Source organism: Atractosteus spatula, chromosome 4 (assembly GCF_055471065.1).
Source record: "Atractosteus spatula isolate fAtrSpa1 chromosome 4, fAtrSpa1.hap1, whole genome shotgun sequence".
Lineage (NCBI taxonomy): Eukaryota > Metazoa > Chordata > Actinopteri > Semionotiformes > Lepisosteidae > Atractosteus > Atractosteus spatula.
Genome location: NC_142709.1, coordinates 20,442,202 through 20,469,372, shown reverse-complemented (window position 1 = coordinate 20,469,372; position 27,171 = coordinate 20,442,202). Strand labels below are relative to the sequence as shown.

At 33.6% G+C, this 27,171-nt stretch overlaps 1 protein-coding gene across 1 annotated transcript; it reads right to left on the bottom strand.

Moving 5' to 3' along the window:
- Positions 1-849: 849 nt before the first annotated feature.
- On the bottom strand, positions 850-23,295 carry tdrd3 (tudor domain containing 3). Its single transcript, XM_088913642.1, has 14 exons — positions 23,048-23,295; positions 21,013-21,097; positions 20,380-20,445; positions 16,491-16,651; positions 13,864-14,005; positions 13,346-13,417; positions 11,438-11,587; positions 10,233-10,379; positions 7,836-7,992; positions 7,499-7,624; positions 5,595-6,439; positions 4,937-5,062; positions 2,148-2,284; positions 850-1,092 (listed from the first exon to the last, which is right to left on the bottom strand). Exons 1-13 carry the CDS (start codon positions 23,083-23,085, stop codon positions 2,168-2,170), a joined length of 2,232 nt encoding a protein of 743 aa, XP_088769768.1. The 5' UTR covers positions 23,086-23,295; the 3' UTR covers positions 850-1,092; positions 2,148-2,167.
- Positions 23,296-27,171: the final 3,876 nt, after the last annotated feature.

The window sequence follows — 27,171 nt, the reverse complement described above, 5'->3', positions numbered from 1 at the left end:
TCAGATTCAGAACTGATTTTACTCAGTAATGCTGTAATACTGCAGGCAATTCACTGTTGTTTGTTTTCAGCAATTATAGAAGGAATTGCAGTCACACAGGTTTAGTTACATTTTTCCATAATTGTCACCTCAAGTCATACAGTTGTATTCAATAATTATTTATATAATATTTACTTGTCAGCAACTGGCCATGTTTAGGTTTTCCTTCCAAAGCTGAATTATACAAATTGTATCCCGTTGCATTGTTGCATGAAATAAACTTCTAAATTTTCTAGCACTTTACAATATACATTTTCCTTGTCTTACCACCCTGTACAAAATATTAAATGATGCAAAAAAACAGTTGTGTTATATAACAATGCTTTGTTAATGAACTGTCTAAATAAAAAGTAAAAAGTCCCTACCTGCATTCAGGTATGCTTAGCTTTTCATAGCACATTTAGAAAGTGCACACGCGTTCATAGGAATTAATGTCAGACAAACAGAAAACACTGAAATTACAGACCCAGTGCTGAGAGTAAGAGACCATTTAAGAGCCTATTGTTAATTGTCCCTTGAGGTGTCACTTATTTCTGGTTTGACTGCACTTAGAACTTGTATATATTACACTGTAATATTGATTAATTCCTGAGTATTTTGGCAGCAATGCTTAGAGGAAAAAAGATGAAAAGATTAAGATGAGCAGACAGAAAGGTGAATTATACTGTCTTGTAAAATAATTTTCCTATTCCAACAACTGAATCCAGTATGGCAAAGCAGCAAAAATGTTGATGGTGAAATGTAAACACTCAATATCTCAAATCAATTACAGCACCACAAAAATCAATGAACAAAGTGCACACATCTTGAAAAATGAAAACAAAATGTGTAATTTTATTAACGATCATCAATCTACTGCACATACAAACATATCTTTGTACATTACACAGCCTTTCATGTACTTTTGTTGGTTTAATCACAAACTGTAAAAGCCCTTTCAATTTTCACTTCTTTACACAGCGATATCCAAAGAGGGGAAAAAGCTGTCAGTTTTACTGGAAGAAATTGCCTCTGCCACATCCAGAGTCATTAGGTTGTATTTCTATTAGCCACCTAGAAAAAAAGTGACAGTTTAGAAACTCACATTTGTCATCTATTTTTTATCCCCGACAAAACCCCATGTTAACAATCACAGAAGCAAATAGATTACACTTGTGATTGCTCTACTTGGAAAATTTAAATACCAAACGACCCATTACACTTTAATATTATACAAATTAACAAGACTTCCCAACACTGGCATCTTGTTCATCCTACTCAAATTGCTTTTCCTATCTCTAAATAATTGCACACATCCATTTATAAAATATAAATTTTTCCTTTTTAAATATAGATTTTTAAAAGTTTTTAAAGAAATGTAAATAATGAAAATGCAGATCATGTTTGTAGATTATTTTGCTGAGAACTAATCTTGAACAAAGTAGATGTTACAACTTTGAAGAGAACTCTTCAATCACTCTTCAGTTTGTTTTTGTGTTGTCATAGTCATTGGCAAAAATCCAGCATTTAAAAAAAATCAGTTTCTGCAAACCCCCGAGAACTAGTCAAACCTTTTGAGACATAGAAAACACAAGTTCCCCCAACCCCGAAAAAAGAAAAAGAACTGTTATAATGTGTATAACGTGCTAAATAAAAAGTTTTACTCAGTGATGCATTTTTTTCAGAACCATTCTAACAATGCTATCAGATTTAGCATGCTCAAAAAACCCCACACATTTAAGACTACAGTTTGGATGTTCAAGGATTTGAACATATACAAATTTTAATTTCAATAGAAAAGGAAATAAATAATCAACAAAAAATTATAAAGCAACCTGACATTTCCTTTTTTCTTTCATTTTCTTTGTTTTTTTGCTTTAAATGTGTGGAGTAACTTGTGTATATACATTTTATTTGATATTTCAAAGAGTCATGATTTCACACTTTGATGCTTTAAAGCCTGAAAACTGTGCAAGGGTAAGAATACTTTTGCAAGGCACTGTATATGCTTAAACTGTCTTGAGTTTACCAGTGTTAAAGGTTCCTTTTTTCTGGAAAGCAAAACAATTTAACTTTAACCCGTCTGAAAATTGGGCCTGTGCAATGACTTGCCATGCTATATATTTTACCTTTAACTGTTCCTGACACATCAGTCTCTAGCTCTAGGAGGTTGATAATACTGTTGTGTGGGTCTTGTACGCCTTGGTTGCCCATCACCACCTCGACGATATTCTAGTGAATGTTCATAATATACATCATCTTCATCCTGTGAGCAAACAATTCATTTAAATTGAATGGTTAATCTAAACACTGCTGCACAAGCAAAAAACTAGTATATGCATCTATTAAATCTGATTTTTCTAATGTCACAATCGTTTCATCCAACCTGCAATATACTACTCCTTTCAAAAAAATAAATGTATGTTTTTTTTCCACTATATGACACACAAATAAAACAAGATTGGGGACAACATTCAACTTTTCAGTATTCTGGTTTAGGCTTAAGGCTTAATTCCATGCCAATGTAACATTCCACAAGTATTCAACATTGCTGATGTGATCCCTATAAACATACAGAATAGAATTAGTTCAGATATGCAGTATTTTGTTACATATTGCTTATTTTTGTGTTATATGCAGCATTTAAACTTCTCTGAAAGGGACAGGTAAAGACTTATGACCTTTTCATTTTGGTAAATGTAGTAAATGAAATGGTATTAATAAATTGCCTTTTAAAACTATTTTTTATTTTCTGCAAAGTAATATTTCTTTTTTTAACTCCATTGCATATCCTGTGAAACTTCCCAGTTACAAAAGGCCTTATAAACATTCTCCTTTTAATGACCATGCAATGTCAATTCTGCCTAGCAAAAGTCAAAAAAGTGTTGCAACAGGAGCATACTGGGTATGGTTTATTAAAAAGAGAAGGCTTTTTATTACAGTAAAAGGATATTTTCCATATTATTCAGATCTATTCCTTTCACAATAAATTGGCAAAACAGCAAAACTGCTTGAAATTTTAGCTACTAAGTATTTTGTAATATATATAGATCTATCTAGACATATTACCTGTAAAAACCAGAAAGTTTCACAACTTTACTGATGAAGAAAATGTGTTGGACGAGAAAGTATAAGTGTAGTGTTAAAAAAGTGCAGTTTGATCAAAATTTAATGTACAGCCATCTGAACCATGATGAGTTTTACTATACATATTTGTTGTAATTTAAAACTTCTAATGAAAATTTTCAATATCAAATTTTATCGTTGGGTATTTTAATGCATTCTGTACAACGAAAAGGCTTGAAAATACATGATTATGGCAACACATTACTACCAGGAGAAATAAAAGTTAATTCTTGAATCGCTTACATTGTGTAAATTATCATGTAAATGGCCTGTCAAGGAATGTGATTCTAGACATTTTCATGGTAAGCATTCAATTTATATTTCCAGTTCAAAGCAGAGTTATAATGGTTACCTAGATTAATCACTTATTATATTGCTTAAGTTCTCCATTGTGACTTCCCCGTTTTAATGTTCACTGTCAACAATACACACTATGTAAACTTGACCTCTTAGTAAACAACATCTGATTTGTTATTAACTAATCTAATTACACAAATATCTGAATAGTTTTCTCCCTATTAGGAAGTTGAACATTTGGTAATTGAACTTGCAGTATAGACCTAAAATGTACACTGTGTGTAGATTAGAAATATGAAAAAATGAAAAAACAAAACTTGGCTGAAAAAGAAAAGCTGAAGTGTAATGGTTCCAAAACTTTGATGTGGACTGACTTAATTTGATATTGATTAAGGACAATGGAAGCATAATTTCATGTTCATAGCAGGAAGGCACAAAGTCACTTTTATGAATCAATATTTTTTTTCAACTAAAAAATGCCATTTTTACTCACAAAGTAAACACATTTCATAAACAAACCCATCTACACACTCACATTCTGAACTTATTCTATGTAATAAAGGAAAATAAATGTCCTTATTTTTTTAAGCGTTTTAATAAAAACCAAAGTTAGAGAAAAAGTATTGCTAGGTAAAGATAGCAGGTCCACATAACCAATGAAACAAAATCCATTTGCTTTAAAATTTAATTCAGTTTAAGGCCTAAAACATTGATACGAGCGTGGGAAAATATTAAAATAATCACTTAAAACCATCACCCTTCAGACTATAGTAAAGGGTGTTCACTTTCAAGGATTAATTAAATAACATCGAGCACGAAAGGTGAGTGCTTTCAAACTAGCAAGAAATATTCATAACCCATAATGAAACACTAGTGTGAAAAGAACTTTAAAATAATCTCAGGTCACTAATGTGGCCAGTATACTTATCCTGTACTCAAAAGTAGTTACTAATTATTTGCACAACACTATTTGTCCCACTGCAAGACTCCTATCAGCAGAATGCTATGCATGTAAATGAGTATTGTTTCAAAACCTAGTAGCATATATTTAGCAGATGAGTTATTTCCTGCAAAGCAGTAATAACACTTGCTGCCTCTGTTGACAAAGCCTAATTTGCATAAAGTCACAGGGAACACCCTTTAGCTCAGCAGAATCAGAACTAGATTGAAAACCCCTAATTTGTATAATGTTTTACCAAGTTAAACTTTAATTCACTTGATAAATGGCTAGAGGAGCTATCACAAACGTGGCTCTCTCACTCACAATCTGAGTGTAAATAACTGCTGTTCTGAGCTACATAAGACAGAAGACTACAGAAAAATGCATCAAGAAGAAAAGTGTTATTTATTGAAGGAAAAGATCTTGATTAGTTAGTTTGCTAACTCATCAAAAAAGTCAGTTCTTTGCCCATCACATTTAAAATACTGCCCATTCATCATTGCTTACTTATTACCCTGACAATTTTGTTTGTCAGATACAAAATGGAATACCTACCCATGTCTCAGCCTGAACAGGCTTGATGTTATGGAGAAGCACTTCTTCATAGTTTCCATAATCACTAAATACAACTACAGCCGTCGTTCCTGAAGGATGTACAGCATCAATTCTGGCCCGGTAAAACTTTTCAAGACAAGGGACACAATTTTTAAGGTTCTGTTTTTTATCATCGCTATAAAAATTATAGCATCAAATGTACACAAACTCTGAATACAAGAGACAGTCAGCTGGGTTCAATACCACAGCTTCACAGTATGCTAGTGAACCTCAATCAGTCCTGTGCTGAATCTTATTACACAATATATTCAGGGTTACACAAGTGAGTCCAAAGAATAAATCGCATTGTTTTGTGATATATCTTAGTTTAGACTGACTCAGTTTTTAGCTAATTGATACAAACCAATCTCCAAGAGTGTGAAAGATCTTAATCTCTATGGTAGTTTAGATATTCAAAACAAACCTATTGGGCATGAATAAAACAAACTAAGACAAGAAAAGGATTCTACAAAAGTATTAATATACACCATTTGAAGAATTTCATTTTCGTATTTCAACTGTAATACAAATACAGAAAACTGTTAAAACACATAATATTTAAACACCGTGTACAATGGAAAATATGTATGCATATGAGAAATACTGATTTATTTCTTACCTTATTGTCTTCCCAGTAAAGGGCAAGGCACTCATCTCCTGGCTTCCAGTTAAGCCCAAGAGGACTGGGGTCTGATGAAACTGGATTTTTTTCACACTTGATTGGCCCCGACCTCTTTTTGGGCCCAGAATTATAAAACACATTTTTATTCTCAAAATCATTAACAGAGTTGATGCTTAATGGTTTAATTGGACCAGTTCTTTTAGGCTCCGACTCTCCATTTTGGATATTAAGAGAGTTCACAACAGTACTAACAGTGCTTAAGTCATGTGTCACAGTACTATTTTTATCAATCCATGAATTTGATAAATTCAGAGTATCAACTGCTTTCGATGCTTTTTTTTCAGGATTATCAGAAGGCTGCCTTTCGTATTTCTGACTCTTTCGATTTGTTTCATATTTGGACTCGAGGCGCAAGTTTCCCTTGAATTCTGTCAAACTGCTGCTGTCCACGGACTTTACTTGCATAGAATGATCTTTTGGGCCCTTCCTGAATGCGCTGTCTGGTGCCTGCGGGAATGCTCCTGGCACTGCCTGGTCTCTTAAGCGGAAACTACCAGAATGTGATCGACCGCCCTTCTTTCCCTCCTCCAGCCATTTATCCGATCCTCCAGAGTTCAGTTTTTCTGGCCCTCTCCATCGGGATGCAGCGGAAGGGTCCTGGACTGCCTTAGAAAAGTCACTCTCCCTTTGAAACCGGGGTGGTTTATCATTTCTTTGCTGCCTATTATCATTTCTTTGAGGATATTTCGCTTGCATTTGTTCTTTTGCAAAATGATCTTTTCCTGTGTGAAATGCCTTGTTCTGTTGCTCCTGATGGTTTTGCATAGGCTGATATTTTTGCTCTGAAAAAAAATTACATAACACATCCACACATTTATCTCACAATACACAATTTTTCATAAATCTCTTATTTTGTTATGAATAACCCTGTAGAAAAAAACATGACAGTAATGATCATTAGCTTTTATCCAGGTGGCCTAGGCTAAACCCTCATTTGGAGTGGCAGAAAGGGATCTCAGTATGGCAAATTCTATTGATTTGGCACTCAGACCTGACTGGTTTTGATACAATAAGATTTCAAAGATATGGAAAATGCATCCGATTTGTCACAGGTTTTAGAACACACTGAAACATACCCTACGAAGTATTAAAACAAAATACAAAATAAACAACAAATCAGAATAAGATTAAACTAATGCATTATCATTCATTGTGCAAAAATCTAAAAGACCTAAAAATAAAAAAACACCTTGCAGGTATAAACATTTTCTTTTGTACTATTTTTATTGCTACCATTATTTTATAAAACCTATTCTGTATAAGTGAACAAAATAAAATTATCTAACAATTCACATTTATCAGCCTCTTTCATTTTCTCAGAAAACATGTTATTGTTGCAAGGCAACAAAGTGATCTCAAGGACTTTAGAAAATCTGTCTAACAGAACCAGTTTACACAGCTTTCTTAATTCCTTCAATTAAGCCTTGCCATCTGTCTGATTTTCTTTAGGTTGGACGTTTTAAAAACAAAGCTGACAATGCTAGATATAATGTATATAAACCTGTTCTGGCAATGGAATGCTTCCATGGTTCAATTTGTTTTAAAAAGTGCCAGGTGTAAAAGCAAACAAATTACATTTGACAGTCATGCCAAATAACAAGTATGAAAAAATGTGAACTGAATATTGACTAAAATGAAAGCCTAATTATATTTGTTCCATTTATTGCTCTTTTAACATGCTCTGCAATATTGAATCAAATAACAAGGTAGAATTTATGCATCACAGCATGTGAAATGTAGTATTTAACAATTAAGACTGCTACTTACCAATTGACACATAAACAAACTGAAAGTACTCAACATAAAATGATATAAATCAAAGGCAAGAAAACACAGCGCACCATCAATGGAGAATGCTCCCATCTTTGATTCCAAGAAATCAAACAGAGTACTGGGCCCAGAAGGCCTACCACCCGATACTTCCTCATCATCTTCAAATCTTGCTTTTCCTCTGCCTCTCCCCTTTCCTGTACAAAAAGGCAAATTTATTTGACCAGGGAATATAAAGTGCTGTTAACAGTATGGTATTGTAGGGGAATTTAATTAGTTTTTATTTCAATAAGTTCTACTTTGATCTAGTCTTGCTTAAAATTTTGATTTCGGTCACTGCTAAACGACTCATTAATTAACGTTAATTAACACTATAATTAAAATATTAATTTATTCTATTTATAATACCTCTTGGTGGTGGTCCCTGAGAAGGCTTGGGCTTATTGCTGGTTAATAGAAAATTCAGTGCTGCTTCCAAGTTGTTATTATTGTCCATAAGAGCCTGCCTTGCAGCTTCCTTATTGAAACCCATTTCCATTATGTCTCTTAAAGCTCTTTCATCCACCTGTTTAAAATATGCAAAAAGGTTTGCAATCCAAATATGTAAGGAAGATCTGTCAAATGTAAAACTCAATAACACACTTTTTGAATGTTAGGCTTCTTTCAACTTTGCTAGACTTCAAAATGCTACTCTTTTATAAATTATGATGGGTAAATGTCAAAACAACCATCAATGAAGAGACTTTTTAAAACAGTATTAAAGGTTTCATTAGGAATTATAATAGAAAAATTGTAATCAAAGACCTGAAAATCAAATTTCACATTTTCCTGTACAGACTTTTCTCTTTGAACATTATGGTACACCACAGAAAAAGCAAACTGTAAGATCTTTACTAGAAATGTTAAAGGAATATTTAAATATTGTAAAAACATTTTTCTTCCATCTCAGAAATCTTACTAGACTATGCCCAATGTTGTCTCTGTAGCAGAAAAGGTCCTCAACATGCATCTGTTCTAGAACCGATTACTGCAATGCCCTACTTGCTGGTGTATCTAAATCCACACTGAACAAACTTCATTATGTCTAGAATCTGGCAGCCTGAACTCTGAGCAAGTCACATGCAAGTGATCTCATAACTCCTGTCCTGGAGTCCTTGCACTTGCTTCCTATCAGGTTTTGTTGACTTCAAAATCCTCATGCTCTTCTACAAGGCTCTACATAGCTTGTTACCAATACCTGTCTGACTCATCTTCCTACTCCCCACCTTGCAACCTTCATTCATCTGATTTTGGTCTCCTGTTAGCTTATCCTCAATAAGTGACAGAGCTTTTCCTTATGTACCAAAGCTGTGGAATTCTGTCCCCTAAGGAAATCAGAGCTTCACCAACCCTGAGCGCATTCAAATCCAGATTCTAAACCTTCTTCATTAGAAAGGCTTTTATTTAAAGGGGAACTGCAATGCTATTTTTGTATATCAGGGTTAGAAAGAATCAGCATTGATGAATGCATTTCAAACCACAATGAAAGTAAAATGTACACAGTAACGTGTAAAACCTCCAGTTTACACCACAAAATAGACAATTTATGCAGGTATGCACAGCGCCATATTCTCCAGTATGGGGAGAATCCAGAACGAGGCAACAAAACATCTGGTAATGTGATGTGCCCTTATTACATTGTGAAGAAGCAGGCTTGTGAATACATTTATTTTAATCCATTATAAAACATTCTCCCGACTTTGAGATGGTTTTACCAACAAATATTACTTACTTGTTAACTCTACATGCAGACCATGTTGGAAAATTTCTGCCTGCTGCACAACCTGTAGTTACTTGCTCAAACACTGCATTACATTTGTTTTTACAGTGACTAGTGAGCAGGAAGGGCCGCATCACCGTGAGTGGTGAGACCAATGGCTGGCAACAAGATGGAAACTATCCAGTACTTTCACAAAGTTAACAATTTTGTACTTAATTCGGAATTTGTAAATTTTGTGATACCATCAATTAATTTATTTTGCTACCGTGATTTAAAAACAGTCTGAGAAATTGGGACTGCAGTTTCCCTTTAATTGGTGTCCATGTCTGCTCCTTGTATCGTCTATTGTTTTTCAAATCCCTTGTGTTCATTGTGCAAGTTTTGTTAACTCCTACAATGCTTGTACCATTGATAGCAAGGACCACCTCACTCCTACTTCTACTTCTGCACTACTGTACAGACGTATAGAGTGAAAATTGGTGGATGGCTCTTCACAGTGAGAAGTGCACACTTGCTGGCATGAAGGAGACATCAGTGAAGTCAAGCGGATAAAAAATTGTAATTCCAATTTAAACACAAAAGAAAATAAAAAGGACATTTCAAATTTAAAAATAAACCTAAATGAATCATCACATATGAAAGTTTAAATTAAATGGCAAAAGTCAATTTCTGATCACATACCATCTTCACCTTCCTTCAAATTAGCAGAGAATTTGCAAAATTCAGGTAAATTACTTTTGCATTTGATTAAATATCCATGAATCTGTAATTATCACACAATGAAAATCTGAAAAGGTAGTGCCAGAATATTTTTCAACAATTTTTTGCCTGTCTCTGTTCACAGGATAATGAAATACCAAAAATTAGAATATTAGTAATTCACAGTATGGGTAAAACCATCATATTACTCTCCTCAGTATTTCTAAAAGTTATGTTATATGCTTGGTGTGCTAAGTTGGGTATGTAAGAATCTTATGCGCAATTCTTGATTTAAAAAAAAAACAATATTCAATCTTGTCAAGAGTCAGCACTTCAAAGGTCCTTACCAACTCTCGATAAACACCTTCTGCCCTGCTTTCAGTCCATGCTGGCTTTTCCTCACGTTTTTTCTGAAAAGTGTCTCTGTTTTTATAATTCAGACTAGGTGTACTTAGATTGCCACCAGCATTTCCTCCACCTCCAAAGGTTCTTGTCTTTTAAAAAAAAATAGAATAAACAAAGATTAAGTTGCTTTCTGTAGTTATCCAAAGATAAAACTTCACACTTTGAAAAGAGTACAGCTTTAGCCTACTTCAGAGTATGACGTCACAATTACAGAATTCATTCTAAAAGAATGTCTAGTTGAGCTAGTTACAATGTTATACCCCCAGAGGTGCAAAATTCTCCTTTGTTACTAATTATGATGTATTTGACTTACAGCACTATTAATCAAACAGGAAGAGAACTGGGTATATAAATTAGGACTGTAAACTGTTCTTTCCTAACCAACCGGGATTCCAGACCAGGACGCCTTTTCTTTGCATGTTCTACTTGTGTCTGCGTGGGTTTGTGTAGGTGCTTCAGTTTCCTTCCACCTTCCAAAGACATGCTGGCGAGGCCAAGTAATTTGTCCCCTTATGTGTGCACATGCACCGTAATGGATTGGCGTTCTGTTCCAGGGTATAGTCCCATCTTGTGCAATCCAGGATAGGCTCCAAGCTGCCACAACACTTAACACGAAAAAGCAGCTATCTGACAATGGACGGATTCTCAAAATGTATGTTATGGTAAAATAATTTAGACACAAATGCATGCTGAAATAATGTTGAAATTTAGCAGCATCCACCCCATCCATATCATGACATCCAGAAACAAAATTTCCTTAAAGGCTTTTAATTTTGTAAATAAGCCAAGGTGTTTGCTTTTCTTAGTCAAAATGACAAAATGACTAGTGAGTCAATAAAATTAGCAATCTATACAGATGGTGAAGTCTACATTTAAGGTATATTCTTTAAGCAAATAAAGTCTCATTACTTATTTATTCATATTATATGTTTTTTTTTGTTAAATCTGGTTTTGAACTGAATGCAGTTTAATATATGTGAATAAAAATGTATGTGCAACTATACATGATGATATGTTTTTATTTAAATTTTCATCAGTGAAACTCAGTACCTCTTCTGCCAGGCTATATAGATACAGTGGAAAGTTGTTGAAAGATCTTATGCAACAATCAATGTGGGTCTATAAAATCCAATATAGTTTTGTATACCTCCTTGCTCTTTGCCACTTCTGCAATAGCAGCAATCCTTTGTTTTTCAAATTCATCATTTTCATCAGCTGGCTTTACAGCATTTGTGACCTGCAGCGTCTTTCTTTGATCAAGTTCTCTGGTGTCCATTTGCTCTTTAGAAGCACATTTCTGTAATGGAAAAATGAATTATACTGCAAGGGTGCAAGTTAAGAAGGAAAACAACACTTCAGCTATTCTTGCATGAAGAATTTTTAGTAGACACCAATAACATTATCCTGATGAACTCTTCCTATGGCAAACTATTTTGGCTGTTTAGCATGGTGTACCATAGTAAGCTTTTTCAAGTATGTGGTATCTGGTTTAAATTTAAATTAAGAACACCTCTTCACACAATCACATTTCTCCTCATCCTGAAGAGGACTTCAAAGTTAAGAAGGACAAATATTCTTTAAAATTTACAATGATGATGATTAATAGTCAACATAATAAACTATACTAATTTTGCATTTTTATATCCGTGTTCAACTCATTTGGCACTGGTCAGGCCATAAAAATGGTAGCTTATGAGATTTTTACAAAAAAATAGTTACTGAAAAAACACAAACTATCCTTCCATGGTAGTTAGAAGGCAATTACAGCAAATGGACATTAGGTAGTCTGACTCGACTGCCTTGACTTTCCTGTGGGTCTACAGCTGTCAGATAGAGAAATAAGACAAAACACTTATCTCAGCTTGGATTAGGGTTAGAACTGAAAGCACAAGGGACTGGTTCACACAGTGTTGTGGGTTTCTGGAACAAATCTCCTAACAATGCTTCTGAAGATTCCTTGGGATCTTTGAATAAGTTTGCCTTCTTCTTTAATAGTTATAACAGGTTACAGGTAGAGTAACAAGCAAGAGTAACAAGTGCTATATATTCTCCGCTCTTTTGTAAACTTCCATAAAATTGCTTTACCGGGCTCAGCCAAGTTCTCCAAGCTTTACCTTTTGAATTTCCTGTTATCTGAAATCTTAAAGGTATCCAAGCACAACTTATTCTTTTGAAACTACCCATGAAATGGACTTAATTAAGTGGAAAAATATGCAGAGGTTTCTGAAAACAAATTATTCCTTTTGCAATCAGATGTTTCCATGTTTTTATGCTTTGTAAAAGATATTTACTTAAAGGACATTCAATCAGTCACACAAATTGATGCCAACCTGATACAAAATAAGCTCACAGCACTTAGGTCAAACCATTCTAAAGCAATACGAGGGTGGGAAATACTGACATCAAACTAAAACAAAACACAATGCAGTGAACTCAAGTGAAAATGTTGAAGCAAACAACTACATTATATACTATATTCTGCAAATGTAATGAAGAACCTAAGAATGTGTCCACAAAATATAAACCGAGGTGAAAAAGCATAGCAAATGCATAAAACTACTATGCCAAAAACTGCAATCATTTCTACATCAAATGGAGCTGTCCTGAAAGTCCTAAAGTACAGGTTTAATTGCATTTAAGCTGATTATTTCTATTTTTCTATTTCACTATGACAGGCAGGTAGAAGGGGACATTATTCCATTTTTCAGAAGCAATGTTCAAACATACATTGGCCACCTATGAAAACAAAAAATAACATTGCATTGCAAACTTATACTTGCATTAATATTCTATTTTATTGTATTACAAATGATACATTTTTTAAACATGAATATTTTTAATCAAAAATTCAATCTCGAATGGAATACTTTGCAACAAAGTAAAATAAGTTAAAGTCATTTCAGAACCCCTCCAAAACTATTACAGCCAAAATCAATTACTAGATACGGTAAATCATATTACAACTATATGTCAATGACTAGAGCAATAGAATTAATCCAGCTGCTTAAAACAATAGAATGCTTTGGCAAAAAACAAAGAAATAAATTAAAATTACCTGACCAAACGGGACAAATGGAGGTGGGCCACCTTCTGCACCAATGTTACTTCTACTATGTTTTGCCAAACTCTTATAAATGAGATAAAAATACATTCTAGTTATTAAAAAGATCGAATGATTTTTTTTTCATTAGATCCTCAAAAATAAATCATTAGATGTACTGGTGCACATTTGAATAACATTAAAAAGATATTACAAACCACAAACTAATTTCCAAGAATAATCTTGGCTATAAATATACAAAGATATTTTAAAAGAACAGAAACACTCAGCAGTTAATAAAGTTGCATCTCACAAAAATGACTGGTGTCATTGCTAAACTGAACCATTAAAATGACAAATTTCAATTACTGTGACAGTTTTAATATGTTGTTGCTCTCTCAGAAGCATAAGATGCATCTTTCAGGGCTTATTGCAAAACAAGTTGAAAAAGTGAACCACATTATCAGATTACGCCTTCAATGTTATTCTTTCAATTATAAGCAACTATTAAGCAAATAAAGTGTATTCCTCACCCTCTGCAACTCCCACTTCTCTATCATATGATCAACTTCTCCTCCAAGAATGGCAATCTTTGTCTCATCCAGAAGCAAAAACCCATTCTTCAACAGCACTGTTCCAAGAAGCTTCACTTTTGTTCCAGGAGGGGTGTTCATACTGAAATATCAATTAAAAACAGAATTCTTTATATAGACAATATTCATTCTTCATTATGTACAATAATTGAAAATGTCATCCTTTCAACACAACAAATTAAAAAAAATAGTTTCACACTTGTTTTCTCAACATAAAGACAGGAAATGTGTGTTTTTTAAGAAATAATGTTGAAGTCCAGAGAATTCAATCACCTTAAGGTCCAGATACAAGATGTGAAAAGAGTAACAGAAACATGTGCACTAAGTATCTATTATGACATTTCAGTTCTTGCAGAAAATGCATAAAAGAAACCAATGCTTACAGTCTGACATTATTTACATATACCTACAGACATACATGTATATTAGGAAGCTTACAAAGAAACTCTTTGAAAGATTGGCTTGCCCAGCTCATATTATACTTAGTCCAGATGGCCCACTGGTAAGCCCTTGCAGACTAGTTTCACAGAGCCAGACCTACATTAATAAAGCTTTACTGCTGTTTTAAACTTTAAAAAAAAATCACAATGATAGGATATTATAAAAAAATCCACTCCCCTAAGCTAGAAGTGTTCTTTATCTTAAAAGATAACCAAACTGCAATTCATGCGTGATGACTTGGTTAAAGAACAGCAGGACTTTTACAAATCAAAGTCAATTAAATATACCAATACAACTACAATTAAGAGATTTACACAAATTCAATAGTCCACCGAGGATTCTTACTGAAATCTACCGCAATGTAAGAAAAGTAATTTGAAAAAAACATTGTCTTTTTGTGGATCTGTTAAACACTTAACATTAAAGAACTGATTTTATCAAGGAGCTAGACTAATGAGTTAGAGTCAAAAGGTAACTCACAAAAGAAGCTTGTTCACATAACAGATAACCTAGACAGAACTGGACTTGTCCACCTGTAAAAGCTGGCAGACAGCCATCATTGGCATTTGATTAGCATTGTAATTATCACTAGGATCCATATTAACAGTCCACAGGTGTTACAAGTTAAAATTGCTCTTAACAGTGACACTTTCAAGTTCAAATTATTGGCATGACCGATGAATTCAAGTGTTGATAAAGCAAAAACAATTAACAGAACATTTATAGATGTTTACAGTGAAAACATATCATTTCACAAGTGTACTAAGGACTGTGTTCTAATGTAGCAATTACCTGGAAGCTAAGAGGGTTGTTCTCAATTCAACAGGTTTGTATTTTGGCATTCATACCATGTATGACTACTCATTAACACTGACAAGATCTCTCCACCTATAGCCGTGCCTTTTTAGCATTTAGCGAAGAAATATTCCTGAACCAACAGGTTCTGTTTCCTAAGGGTATTTCTTAAGAGCATATCTAGAACCGATACCTAAAAAGCATAGTTAACATTCCACTGTTTATGAGTTTTTTAAAATGACAATAAAAATATATAATGGAGCGATTAAAAAATAAACTAGAGCATTAAAGAAGTGAATTAAGAAATATTACTTGCAGTAATAATTTGTTTTATCTAAAACATCCACCATGAGCTCACACAAATAAGATAAGATCACTTTAAGGGCCATATACAATTTCTTCTACTAGGAATTTGTCTTTTCGCATACCCCAACGTGCTCTCCATGAGACACACAGACAGGGAGAGAAGCTTGGGGTCAGAGCACAGGGTCAGCCATTTATACAGCGCCCCTGAGCAATTGGGGTTAAGACCCTTCCTCAGGGGCCCAACAGAGTAGGATTCCTCCGCCGGCCATGGGATACGAACCGGCAACCTTCCAGCCACAGGCGCAGATCCTTAGCCACAGAGCCAGCCACCGCCCAAAATTAGAGCCACCATCAGGTCCAAAATTATCTTACAAACAGAACTGACATCTGAGAATTGATTGATTCTTGGAAATCTCATCTTTTTAATACTCCTTAGCTGGACTGCAAAGCAGAAGAGTAAGACATTCCTGAGACAAGCAAAGTGGAAGGATGCTAGAAATCAAATGGAAAGAACTTAATATTTAAGAAACTTATTTTTCACCTATATTTTAATGAATAGAGCATGTCTGTGAAAAAAATGGGGGCTCCTGTAATTCTATGTACAGCTTCTAAAAGAAAAGTAACAAACATACAATAAGACTTAATCATTAACTTCCTGCATTTTAACCGACGTTTTATTAAAAGGTTGTGGTGATTTGGTGGCTTTTTACAAAATTATATGTAGACAGTACTTAATTTTACACAAAAAACACAAATGACCAAGAGATGAAACAGTTCATTTTTAGACAAATGTCAGACAGACCTTTTTAATCTAAAGCCTGCAAATACTGAGTTAAAAAACAGAACCTAGGCTATACATATAACATCTAGAAAAGATATTCAACTGTTGTTTTAACTTCAATAAATCCACATTTCAATAAATCTTAATACTAATGATGTATGTTACAGGTTGTGCTGCCAATAAACTCTGCCTCAGTACTTAATGAAATTCTAAGACACACTGAAAAACAAATGCTTCTCCTCACCTTATTTTAGACAGATATTTGAATTCAATCCCTATACAGTTGGTATGGCCATCTGTCATTTGCAGTCGTAGCATTCTTGGTGCTGCTTGTGATTCTTCATTGTCCTTAGGTGCTGCCACATTTCGGATTTTTTGTACTTGCAGAATACAAGGGCCATCAAGCTATGAAAAACAATAATCATTAATTCACCTTGATACCATTTTTTGAGGTTAAAATGTTTTTGACCCAAGATTAAACACTAAACTTAACAATAAAACATTTAAAAGAAACAAAATCCATACAACTGTACCTTTTAGAATGCTTTGATTTAATGTTAAAAATGACAATTATGCATTCAGAATAATCACACATTTAACTGTCAAACAACCATTCACACTGCTTATGGCCATTGTTACAATTTGTAAACCATGCAAAATAACTTCTTGGCTGCTTTTATCGATTCCTACATTTTCTTGTAAAACATCTAGCCAACTATGTGAAAAACAATACTGATTAGAATTAATTGCATATTTCACTTTTCTTTATTGTATACTATTTGTAATCCTTTGATCTTTTCTAAGGCAAACATGCATTAATCACACAATTGTAAAATTCTGCCATCTTCCATTTGTTACACATGATGAGCTAAATTTCTGGACTCTGGCTGTCAGAGACATCTTGTGGCCAAAGTAAGTACTGTTTTCATATTTCACTGTGAGTACTGAATTTTAACATTAAAGTTAATACTGCCTCATTCTCCCACAGGTGCATTTAACATCTTTATAAGACATTGGCAAAAAACAAAGATGAAGCAGTATTCAGTAAAAAACAGATGTTACATTTTATTTTCAGAATTATCACAGATATACAACATCTCTTGAGATGGTAACGGAGCATCTACCATTTTTTGCTTCCAAACAAATATAATGCCATACATAAGCAAAACAATATACTTCTTATACATAAAATACTGGGGTACTCAGCTACAGAAGAAAATAGAGCCACAAAAGATTGTGGTATTGATTTCACAGGATGTATACAGGTGGCAATGGAGTCACAATACCACTCAGCCAACAGCTACCAACAGCGATATGAACAGTTCTATACCACTTTGCAACCTGAACTGCACTTCCTATTGACGTTTTGTAAAAATAACTCCTTGCATTTGTGTCATGCTTTTAATTCCAAAGGTTCATGAATTACTTTACTTTTACATAAGAGGGAATCAAGTTATTCCACCTCAGAAGTACAGCACCCACCTGGGTGACATGTAGCACTGATTCTCCACCGTCTGACCAATTTATAGATTTAAACCTAAAAAATATGTTCTTTAGATCAAAAAGGTCTTTTCAATGTACAAAAGTAATGATTCACAGATTTTTTATCCATTAAAATAAAACAATTTCCTCTTCTATATTACCAAGTTTCTAGTAACTTGTTTCAATTTTATTCTAATCTGCCCAGTATGTAAAAGCAGCTGAAGAAAAGATCTTGGATCTGATGCCTTTTAGAATCTGCTCTCTATCAACATAATTTAAAAAGGATGATGGTTTAATGGTTCTCCTCTTCTGGATGCAATAATCCACATTGCAAAGTGTAAACTATTAAACTGTTGGTCAGAACAACCTCTGACCCGGTACAACACAGTCATATATAAGCCACTAACCTACCTGCTATCTTTTCCTTAGAATGATTCATCAATCCACAAGATATTTTCACCTTTCAATTTACCAATTATACCACTTCAGACTGATTTGTGTTATTCAATTCATTATACAGTACTTTGCTTCTGAATTTGGGCAGACTGGTTTACAAAGGGTTTTTGCTATTTTAAAAAAGCTATTTTTTGTCCTAGTTAGGTTTTTAACTGGGACAATGCACATTTTTTTTGTATTTATGACATGCCCCAAGATGCATTTCCACTTAAGATTTAGTGGTAAACTAGATTCCAACCATGCACAGGTGTGAAAAAGAAAAACAACTACCAAATAATACATATCTAACAAAGTAATAGTCTGCACCTGTACCACCTAGAAATTAACAGTTTTCATCCTCAAACAAAACACAACACTTACCTGTGAATAATTAGTCTTTTAAAAGGAGCAGATTTAAAACACCATATTCCCTGCAATATTCTTTGATGAATTACAAAATTAAAATATATTAACATACTATAGTTAGTATTAAGATAAGATGCAATTACTAACCAAAATTAAGTTTACGATTAATGTTCTCAGAGTGTAAACATCTTTAGGTTTTATCCAAAACCTTTAAAATTCTGAGCACCAAGAAATCTATAAAACCTTTCAATGAAAACATCTTTAAGTGAAAAAGCAGTAATCTGAGCAAAGATGTGTAAATTTCATTAAAGGCAAAATGACAAAGTGATGTGTAATGCAACTCAACTTTAAGACATCATTTCAAATGTGAGGCTGAGTAGACCTGATCATTGATGAATAACCTAGTTATTTTTAACCCGAAAGAGCTGTTTCATTTGCTATACAAAAGGTGTTTGACATGGGGGAAAAAACATATCCACATTTTGCAAGATAAGACAGGAAAAGGCTGTCTTTAATTACATTACAGGAACAAAAGAGTACTGGTTCAAGAGTACTTGCAAACAAGGTGCATGATTTACACAGTTTCATCAGTGGCTTTATAAATCAAAAATTGTCAAGGGCCAGGTAAAAAGTTCCCTTTCTTCCATTCCCTTTCCCGGTGTGTCGAGAATTAATGACACACAGCACTACTAGAGGGGCCTATTTCTCTGAAAGAGGTAAAAGATGCCACATCTTTTCTTCAATCAGTAAAATCAATTGGACCAGAGGGATTCCCAGCTAAGTGGAAGACAAGATAAGCATTCTACTAAAAATAACTGTTTCGAACACAAGGGAAGATCCAGAGTTGTGTACATCCTACAAGCCTATATTTCTCCTTAATATGGATACTAAAATTGGCTAAGTTGTTGGCTTTACAACTAGAAAATGTAATAAATATTGTCAATCCAGGACTTACAAAAAGAGATTATTTCATATCATGCACTATTTAAGCAAATTTGTCTAGTGACGCCAAAATTATTTGATCATATGGAATGGGAAAATGTTTGATGTCCTAATTTAATTAAATGGACAGTACAAATATGGTGTGAGGCTGCTAATCAAAAAACTAGATTAGCAGAGGAACAAGTAAAGGTTTCTTCCATGCTGAAAAGAGAAGAAAATAAATAACATTTCAGCTGTTGAGCCTTCTTCGAGTATAAACTTTGGGTGTCCTTTGCAGCCTACACACGCTGACACAGCTACCTACTTGAACTACATTAGCAAAGGCCAATTAGTTCACATAGAGGTACTAGGCAGGGCTGCCCACAGAATTTTTCAGTTATAATGTCATTTGCATTAGGAACACTACCAGTATTTAGAGGGTCAATCTAGAACAAAAACATCAGAAAATTATGTTGGGTGCCCTCTGTTGTGAAATGTGGAAAGCACTTACTCCCTGCAATTATTAAAGCAATAATAACACAGTCATATAGTTTGTGCAAATCACTGAATATAAAATTTATTTTTATTAAATTAGAAAATATTAAATATAATACCTATCACCTTGCATTGTGGATAGCTGATAGGCTCAATGCTCTTGACTGTTTCAGGTGGGAGCATAGTGGTAAATTACAAATAAGACAGATCTTATTACAAATCTGCCAAAGCAAATGTCGTGTAGAAACCATGAAAGCTGATTAAACCCAAACATAATTATGAAGCCCATTAAACTGATGAAAAACAGTGGGAACAAACATCACAATAGTTGGAAACAAGCAACTTATATGGCTTATAATTCACTGTACAAAGAACTCTATTCACTGCTTAATTTTTTCCAGCCTGCAACAACCAAACAGCTTGTTTTCACATACCTTTTCAACTCTTCCACTGTTGATTTCATTTGGTAGAAACTTCCTTCCAATGGGCCTCAAATCACTCTGGAAGTAAATTTATACTTATTGAAAACAAATACCTACACATTTTAATGTGCCTGGTGAATAAATCATATTTGTAACTTATTTTGTTCAATACTACTCTTGAATATTTCAAAACAATGTGGAAAAGAAAATACTAATTACATCCACCACAGAAATAAAGATCAATGAAATCAAATAGCTTTTTGTTCAGAACTGTATTATCATCAATTATTTTCCAGCTTTTATACCTATTAATTTCAATTAATGTCAAATAGTATTTAAAGACAAACTGACACCATTTTACCTGATTACACAAACTTGATTAGCAACAGCGGTCACGGATGTTTGGCAAGCTAAAGATTCTACAGCAGACTTGCAAATGTTTACATGTTTTTTGTTCCATCCCTTAGGAGCTCAGACTAAAGTCAAGTCGTGCCACAGTCAAACCTCAGAACAGTGTTCTCAGGGTTATAAATGAAACACACTTGCAGTCCGATGAAAGCTTTTAGTAGATAAAAACTCAGAAGCATGTGTTATTCTCTCTAGCAGGAGAAAAACACTGATACACTAGGTGTAAAACAAACCTACATTTAGTGCGATACGGATTATGTCATTAATGGAAGGATTTTCACAAGAATTTTTGCAGGCTTCTATTCCTTCATCAGAAAGATACCTGTAAGGGGAAAAAAAGAAAAAAAGGTTTTCAATGAAAGGAATTAATACCTGAGTTTCCAAATAAGGTTTTATTCTCAATGTTTCCATAATGGCAATTTCAGTAAAACTCCATTTGTTTGAAGATGTTACTTTTAAAGTAGTATAAACACCTTAAAAGGGCTGGTCACTTGTTTAATAGTGAGCATTATTTTCACAATTTGCACCCTGGCAAAATAATCCAAACATATTTAAATGCAAAACGATAACTTGTTTTAATGTTTAAACACCTAACACAAAAAATAAAGAAAATAAAAATGATTCAGAAATCATCAGAAAGATCAATCAGCTTATGAAAAAGAAAACCTTCTCCAGCTGATTCATAATATTTCCAAACATATCTAAATCTCTTTAATACATTTTTTTCCAATCTACACAATCATTTTCCAGTATGCAATTAGTTCTACATAAGGAATTACAGCAGCATCACCTAGTGGGAGTAAACTGTTAGTGATTTTAGATGTACTAAAATCTGCAAAACATTCTGAAGTTCTCATTTCATAAAGAAACATGAAATGATTTCTGTATTTATGAGATCAGGTTTATATCCTCAAAACATAACAGTCCAACTGCCATGTACGCGTCACATTTCTTCTTATTAAATTCAGTAAAAAGAAAGATTTGTGAGTAAATCCTAAAAAAGTCAGAAGCTGTTAAACAACCATGCAACAGTAGCATCAACCTTTATTAACAGTGTAATCAGTATAGAGAATAAAGAACAGCATGAAATGAATGCCTACAATTTTGACATCTTAACAAAACATTCTAACTTTTCTATTATACATTTCACAGTTGTATGTTAAACAAATAATCCGTTTATTTTCTACAAAAATGCTGCAAAATAAAGTTACAATAAAGGCACCTCATGTGCTCCAAAGGCATTTTTGCAATGGGAGGTCCTTTAAAAACTCCCTGCTAATTTCACAATTAAAAATACGTCAAGATTTATTCAAAACGGCAAAGGGAACGAGACTAATTTGAAAAATACCTCCGTTTTATGTGACTCCACAATGGAAATCTTATTTTCTTTATAATGTGATTGACAAATAACTTACCACCAAAAGTTTGATGAGCAGAGAAATTCTTCAACAACTATATGGATTTCACAAAAATCAGGGTCATAAAAGTTTTATGTACTGTTAGCATAACGAAGTCAAGTGAAGGTTCAAAAACTAGTTCACATGTGTTTACAATAAATAAATGATATATTTTTTGGAAAGACCACCTCATTACCGTTTTACGTGTGAAAAAATGAAAACAATACCAATAATTCTGGAAAGAACTTAATTCTTCAGCTACATTCTGTGACCATCCGTGAAAAGTTTTTTTTGTAAAATACCTCAACAAGCATAAATATAATAACTTAATAGCAGAGTCAAAGGAACACTACAAGTATTTTTTAAAATAACCAAAATAATGCATCGACTGATCTTCTGGTAACAAATAAGTGAATGTATTGAAGATTCTCTTAAACCAAAAATAAACGTGAAATCAATTTATCGCTAGAAAACATTATCATACAAATATTTACTACTGCTTTGTTGTTTAATTCTAATGATACGTATCCGATCTTCGACGGTTGTTTCCAACAACAAAGTGGAAAATAACAGAAAAAATAATATCACACCTTAAAGTTGAACACGAAGCACACACATCTAACGACACAAAATCAAATAAAATTCTTATTTGGATTTTCTTTTCATACAAACTGCAGTTGAAAAGTTATCGATTGTTCTTCAAGAATGAAACACCTCTAGGCCTACACGTTACCAAAGTGAGCATAAGCAACAAAAAAAGATTCTATTGAATATTTATTCTACTTGAAAGAAAGATTTAATAAATGCCTCGATTGTTTTCTTAATTGGCAAAAGGATTTTATTTAGAATTTTACAAGGGAAAACGAGCTACCTACCAGCCTTCTTTGGACAGAGCCGAGCTGATATCAGCCATTTTTCCACACACACGGGTGTTAAGTAATTTTTACTGCAGATCTTTTTAACACTACTTTCCGTCAGTTTGATGTAGTCTTTGGAAGACCCCTTAATGATGTTAAACTTTTTGACTGCATAAAATACGTTTTATATTTACATTAAAAGAAGTAATCTACGCGATGCAACGAAAATAACTACAACCACACTAGAATCACGAAGGTTGAAGTTCAGGGATGAAAGGTCATTGCGTGATTAGCGACGTAGATTTTCATGGGTGAAGTCAAGAGAGCGCCATATCTGTTTGTGGAATAAGTAGAGCCTTTATGTAATTCCTTGTAATATTTTTTGGGAAAAACACTTCTGTCTTTAAAGTCAGTACTGGATTTTATCCTGCGTATTACAACCGATTACCTTTGTTTAACAGCTGTTGAAGAAATACCGCAGTATTCGGCTAAGAGCAAAAATACAGGAAAAGTGGGACGTCTTAAGATTTTCAGTTTTTCATGAATATATTTCAAAGCCTCCAAGGAGACTTAAGTAACAATTAGCCATAACTAGTTGTTTTAAAGTAAAACATATCTCTTCTCAAATAAAGTGTATTTATGTGTTGCCTGTGTTGGAAAAAGTGTTATTAAATTACAAAATTATTGTGCAAATAATTACTTTTTTAAAAAACAGACAAGAAGTTGAGGTAATATCTATTTTTAAATTTTGATCTATGTAGCATGGTATAGTTATAGTTTATACGTAAATAAATGTAATACCTATCTGTAAGCATTTTCCCAAAACATGAATATGAAAGGTTATCCCTTACAAAATTGTAACAGTAATGCATTATTTTTTTTAAGTATCTTTCCCTAACAATGGGTGTGGCTATATATTTTATTAATTCAAATCTTACATAATTTGATTGGCTTTTTCCCAAAGTTATAATTTAAAAATCTTAAAATATGCACATGGTTATTTTTATAATTCTTCATAATTAGGGTTATGCTTATTTGATTTAATATGAGAGAAATCAAATTAAAAGGAGTAGGGAGCTGTTTAAAAAGTGCATTCTACTGTATAGTGATCTACTATAGCTATATTAGTATAGTAAACAAGTTATACCAGGTAAATGGTATTTATTTAGGTTACTGTAAAAATAAGGTAGTTTGCTGTTAGTAAAATAAAAAGTCATACTGCTGTGTACACATGAGATGTTTCATTTTGCATTCCCCATGCCAATTCGTACTTTAATTGATTTAGTTTGCACTAAACATAAAACTAAAATCCTGGTCTATCAATACTAAAATGACATCTACATTTGAAAACACTTTCATATTTTTTTCCAAAATATTAGAGAACCGTATATTCCATAGAAGAAATCAATCACGTTCATTGTAGTGGGAATGGCTCAGTATTCAGTATCCCCCATGATTCCTGAAAAGTGTAAAGCAGTAGCAGCCCAGCACTTTCCTTATTATGCTGTGCTAAGACAAAGATGGCTGATGTTAATGACTTTACAAGTGGCAAGACTGGAATTGTATGCGTCTCTGGTGCATTGTTGAAAGCAACAAAATACATTGCTGATTTATCAGTTCAGACAGTTTCAGGTTTACAGGCTGGTAGGTAACAAAACACAAACAGGAAGTACAATTCAGCTTGCAATAAGACATGGCACCAAAGGGACAGAGAGATGATTTCACTACTTGTGAAAATTTCACTGAATATCCCATATCTTGGTTGTGGTTTATTAGTAGATCTCCATAGACGCTTCTGGAGGTGATGTTGTGATATGCTGCTGCTGTAATTGTAATATAAATTTGCTATACATAGTAATAAAAAAGAAAAAGAAAAAAATAGTATAAAACGTAAAAAAAGAACATGAACCAAGAACATACAGGATAAACTGTAAGTAAGTTTAGATTTGCAGAGTGTCAATTTGTCTTTTGAAGAGTTGGAGGAAGCGCATTCCACAACAATGGAGCAGCAAAAGAAAAGGCGTGGTCACCAAATGTCAGAGATTTACTCCCAGGTACAGTGAGCAAAGGACCAACCTCAACTGAATGAAGCCTGAGGGAGTGTAAACATGAAGGAATTCGGAGATGTACAGAACCATGGAGCCAGATTATCTAAAACCATAAAAGTCAGTAACAAGATCTTATAATGGATATGTGACTTTATGGGTACCCAATGTAGAGATTTAAGTGTAATACTGATATACTGCCAGGGTCTGTGGTGAGTTAGAAACCTAGCTGCAGAGTTTTGGACATATTAAAACTTATTGAGAAAAGTGTTAGGGAGATGATAGAGTAAGGAGTTACAGAAATCTAGCCTTGATGTTAGAAATGTTTGCAAAAATTGCAAAAACCTAAAACAGAGGTCAGGGATAGAAGAAAGAGCTGAATTGTCAGGGATTTAATGAGCTTGTTAATAACAGAAAAGAGCACTTTATGATTTCATAGTCCAGAGCTAATTGTATCCAAAATATACTCTAGGAGGATCTGGCAGAAACTAGAGCAGATTACAGACATGTACAGTATGTGTTTATTTCATGCCTGAGTGTGATCCACTTGGCTGTCTTTTTATTTAAGGGGGCCAGATGCCATCCAGACAGTTTCAAAGAGCAAAGTTCATGTGTATACCATGGAGAGAATGCTTAAAGCAAACTAAGTGAGTTTAAAGGAGGGCAAGTTTATCCAAAGTATTAGTCAGCGCAGTGCCAAAATTACTGACTAGTTCAGCTGTTGAAGATGACCAGTCTTGAACAAGGGGTGAACCAAGGATAGCATTCGGGAAATCAAAGGTGTTCACAGGTCTCAATTAAGAGCAAGCTTTCTTGTAATAATGCTCCTATCAGGTATCTCCCATTGCTCAGCTTCGAAGATGATGAGCAGTAATGATTATGATAAGTAATGAGGTCTGCTTTTCTTTTTTCTTTGTCCTTTCCTTTGTCTCTGTTTATTTATGCTATGGTCCATTCCTCTGGAGGTTATCTTAATGATCTTATTAGGAATGTTCACTGTGGAATGTTTATTCTTTAATATGGAAGTACGAATGATTTACAGTGAAGTTAGTTAACCTGAGGAACACTCTAATTTTCTGTATCTTTCTCCATGTTTTCTTGGATCTTTGACCCAAGGACAGCAAAAATACAGCAATAATAATTGTTCCAAACCTTCTGAGTAAGCAATCATACCAATAACTGCAAATGTTGCTGTGGTTGCTGAAACATGGCTGTCCTCTTCAGCCACAATAATATAAAACGTAATGAGATAATTTAGTGTTTTTTTGTGATTCTACCATCTATGCATTCCTAAATATGAACACCAACTTATACATACTTTGAAATTGATCTCAAAGTAACAGAAGGGCTAAACAGGACAATCAAAAATGAACTAGGACTATTTTCAACTATTTGATAGCTACACAATTAATGGCTGTTTTATATAGTTAACATATAAAGCTGTAATGCAGATTGAGCTGTACTGGATGAAGAATCGAAGAACTTTCATTATGTAGTGCAGTATTTCTCAGTCCTGGTCCTTGGGGACTGCTTTATCTTCTGTTTTTTCTCTAGGTAAGCTTTTAATCACAGGTTAATTTATTTCAATTTTTATTTTTTAAACCTTTTTTGTTTTCAACTCTTAAATGGTTGATTGAGATTTATACATTTTATCAATCATCTACTAATTATTAAGTTTCACATCTGCCCTCGTTTAGGTGTGTTAACTGAAATGAGATCAATTGGATTTAAGCAGAAGCAAAAGCACTTATTCACTGTGGGATTGTCTGGTACTGTACATGGTCATTCTCGCCTCTATCTTTTCATCATGGACTGGTCATTATTAACATATTTTTTATTTTTTGTTGCCGCTTAAAAAGAAAGTAATAATCTATTAGCATTAAACAGAGACACATAGAAAACTGTAAATCAGAAATAATGAATTCATAAGTGACATGAAGAAGGTTAATTTAATATCATAGCACTATGACAGTGATTCTGAAACCTGGTCCTGGAGAAACTGCACATGTGAGTTTGTATTCCAATTAAATTCTTAATGTCTTTGTCTGAGTGACAAAGAACCATGAACCTAAATACAACTACTTTTTTAAGAAGGAA

Coding starts and splice junctions, on each gene's coding strand:
- tdrd3 (XM_088913642.1), bottom strand. CDS start 23,085: ATGGCTGATATCAGCTCGGCTCTGTCCAAAGAAGGCTG. Junction 21,098..23,047: donor GCTCTGTCCAAAGAAGGCTG/GTAGGTAGCTCG, acceptor TTCCCCTTACAG/GTATCTTTCTGATGAAGGAA. Junction 5,063..5,594: donor TTTACTGGGAAGACAATAAG/GTAAGAAATAAA, acceptor TGTCTTGAAAAG/TTTTACCGGGCCAGAATTGA.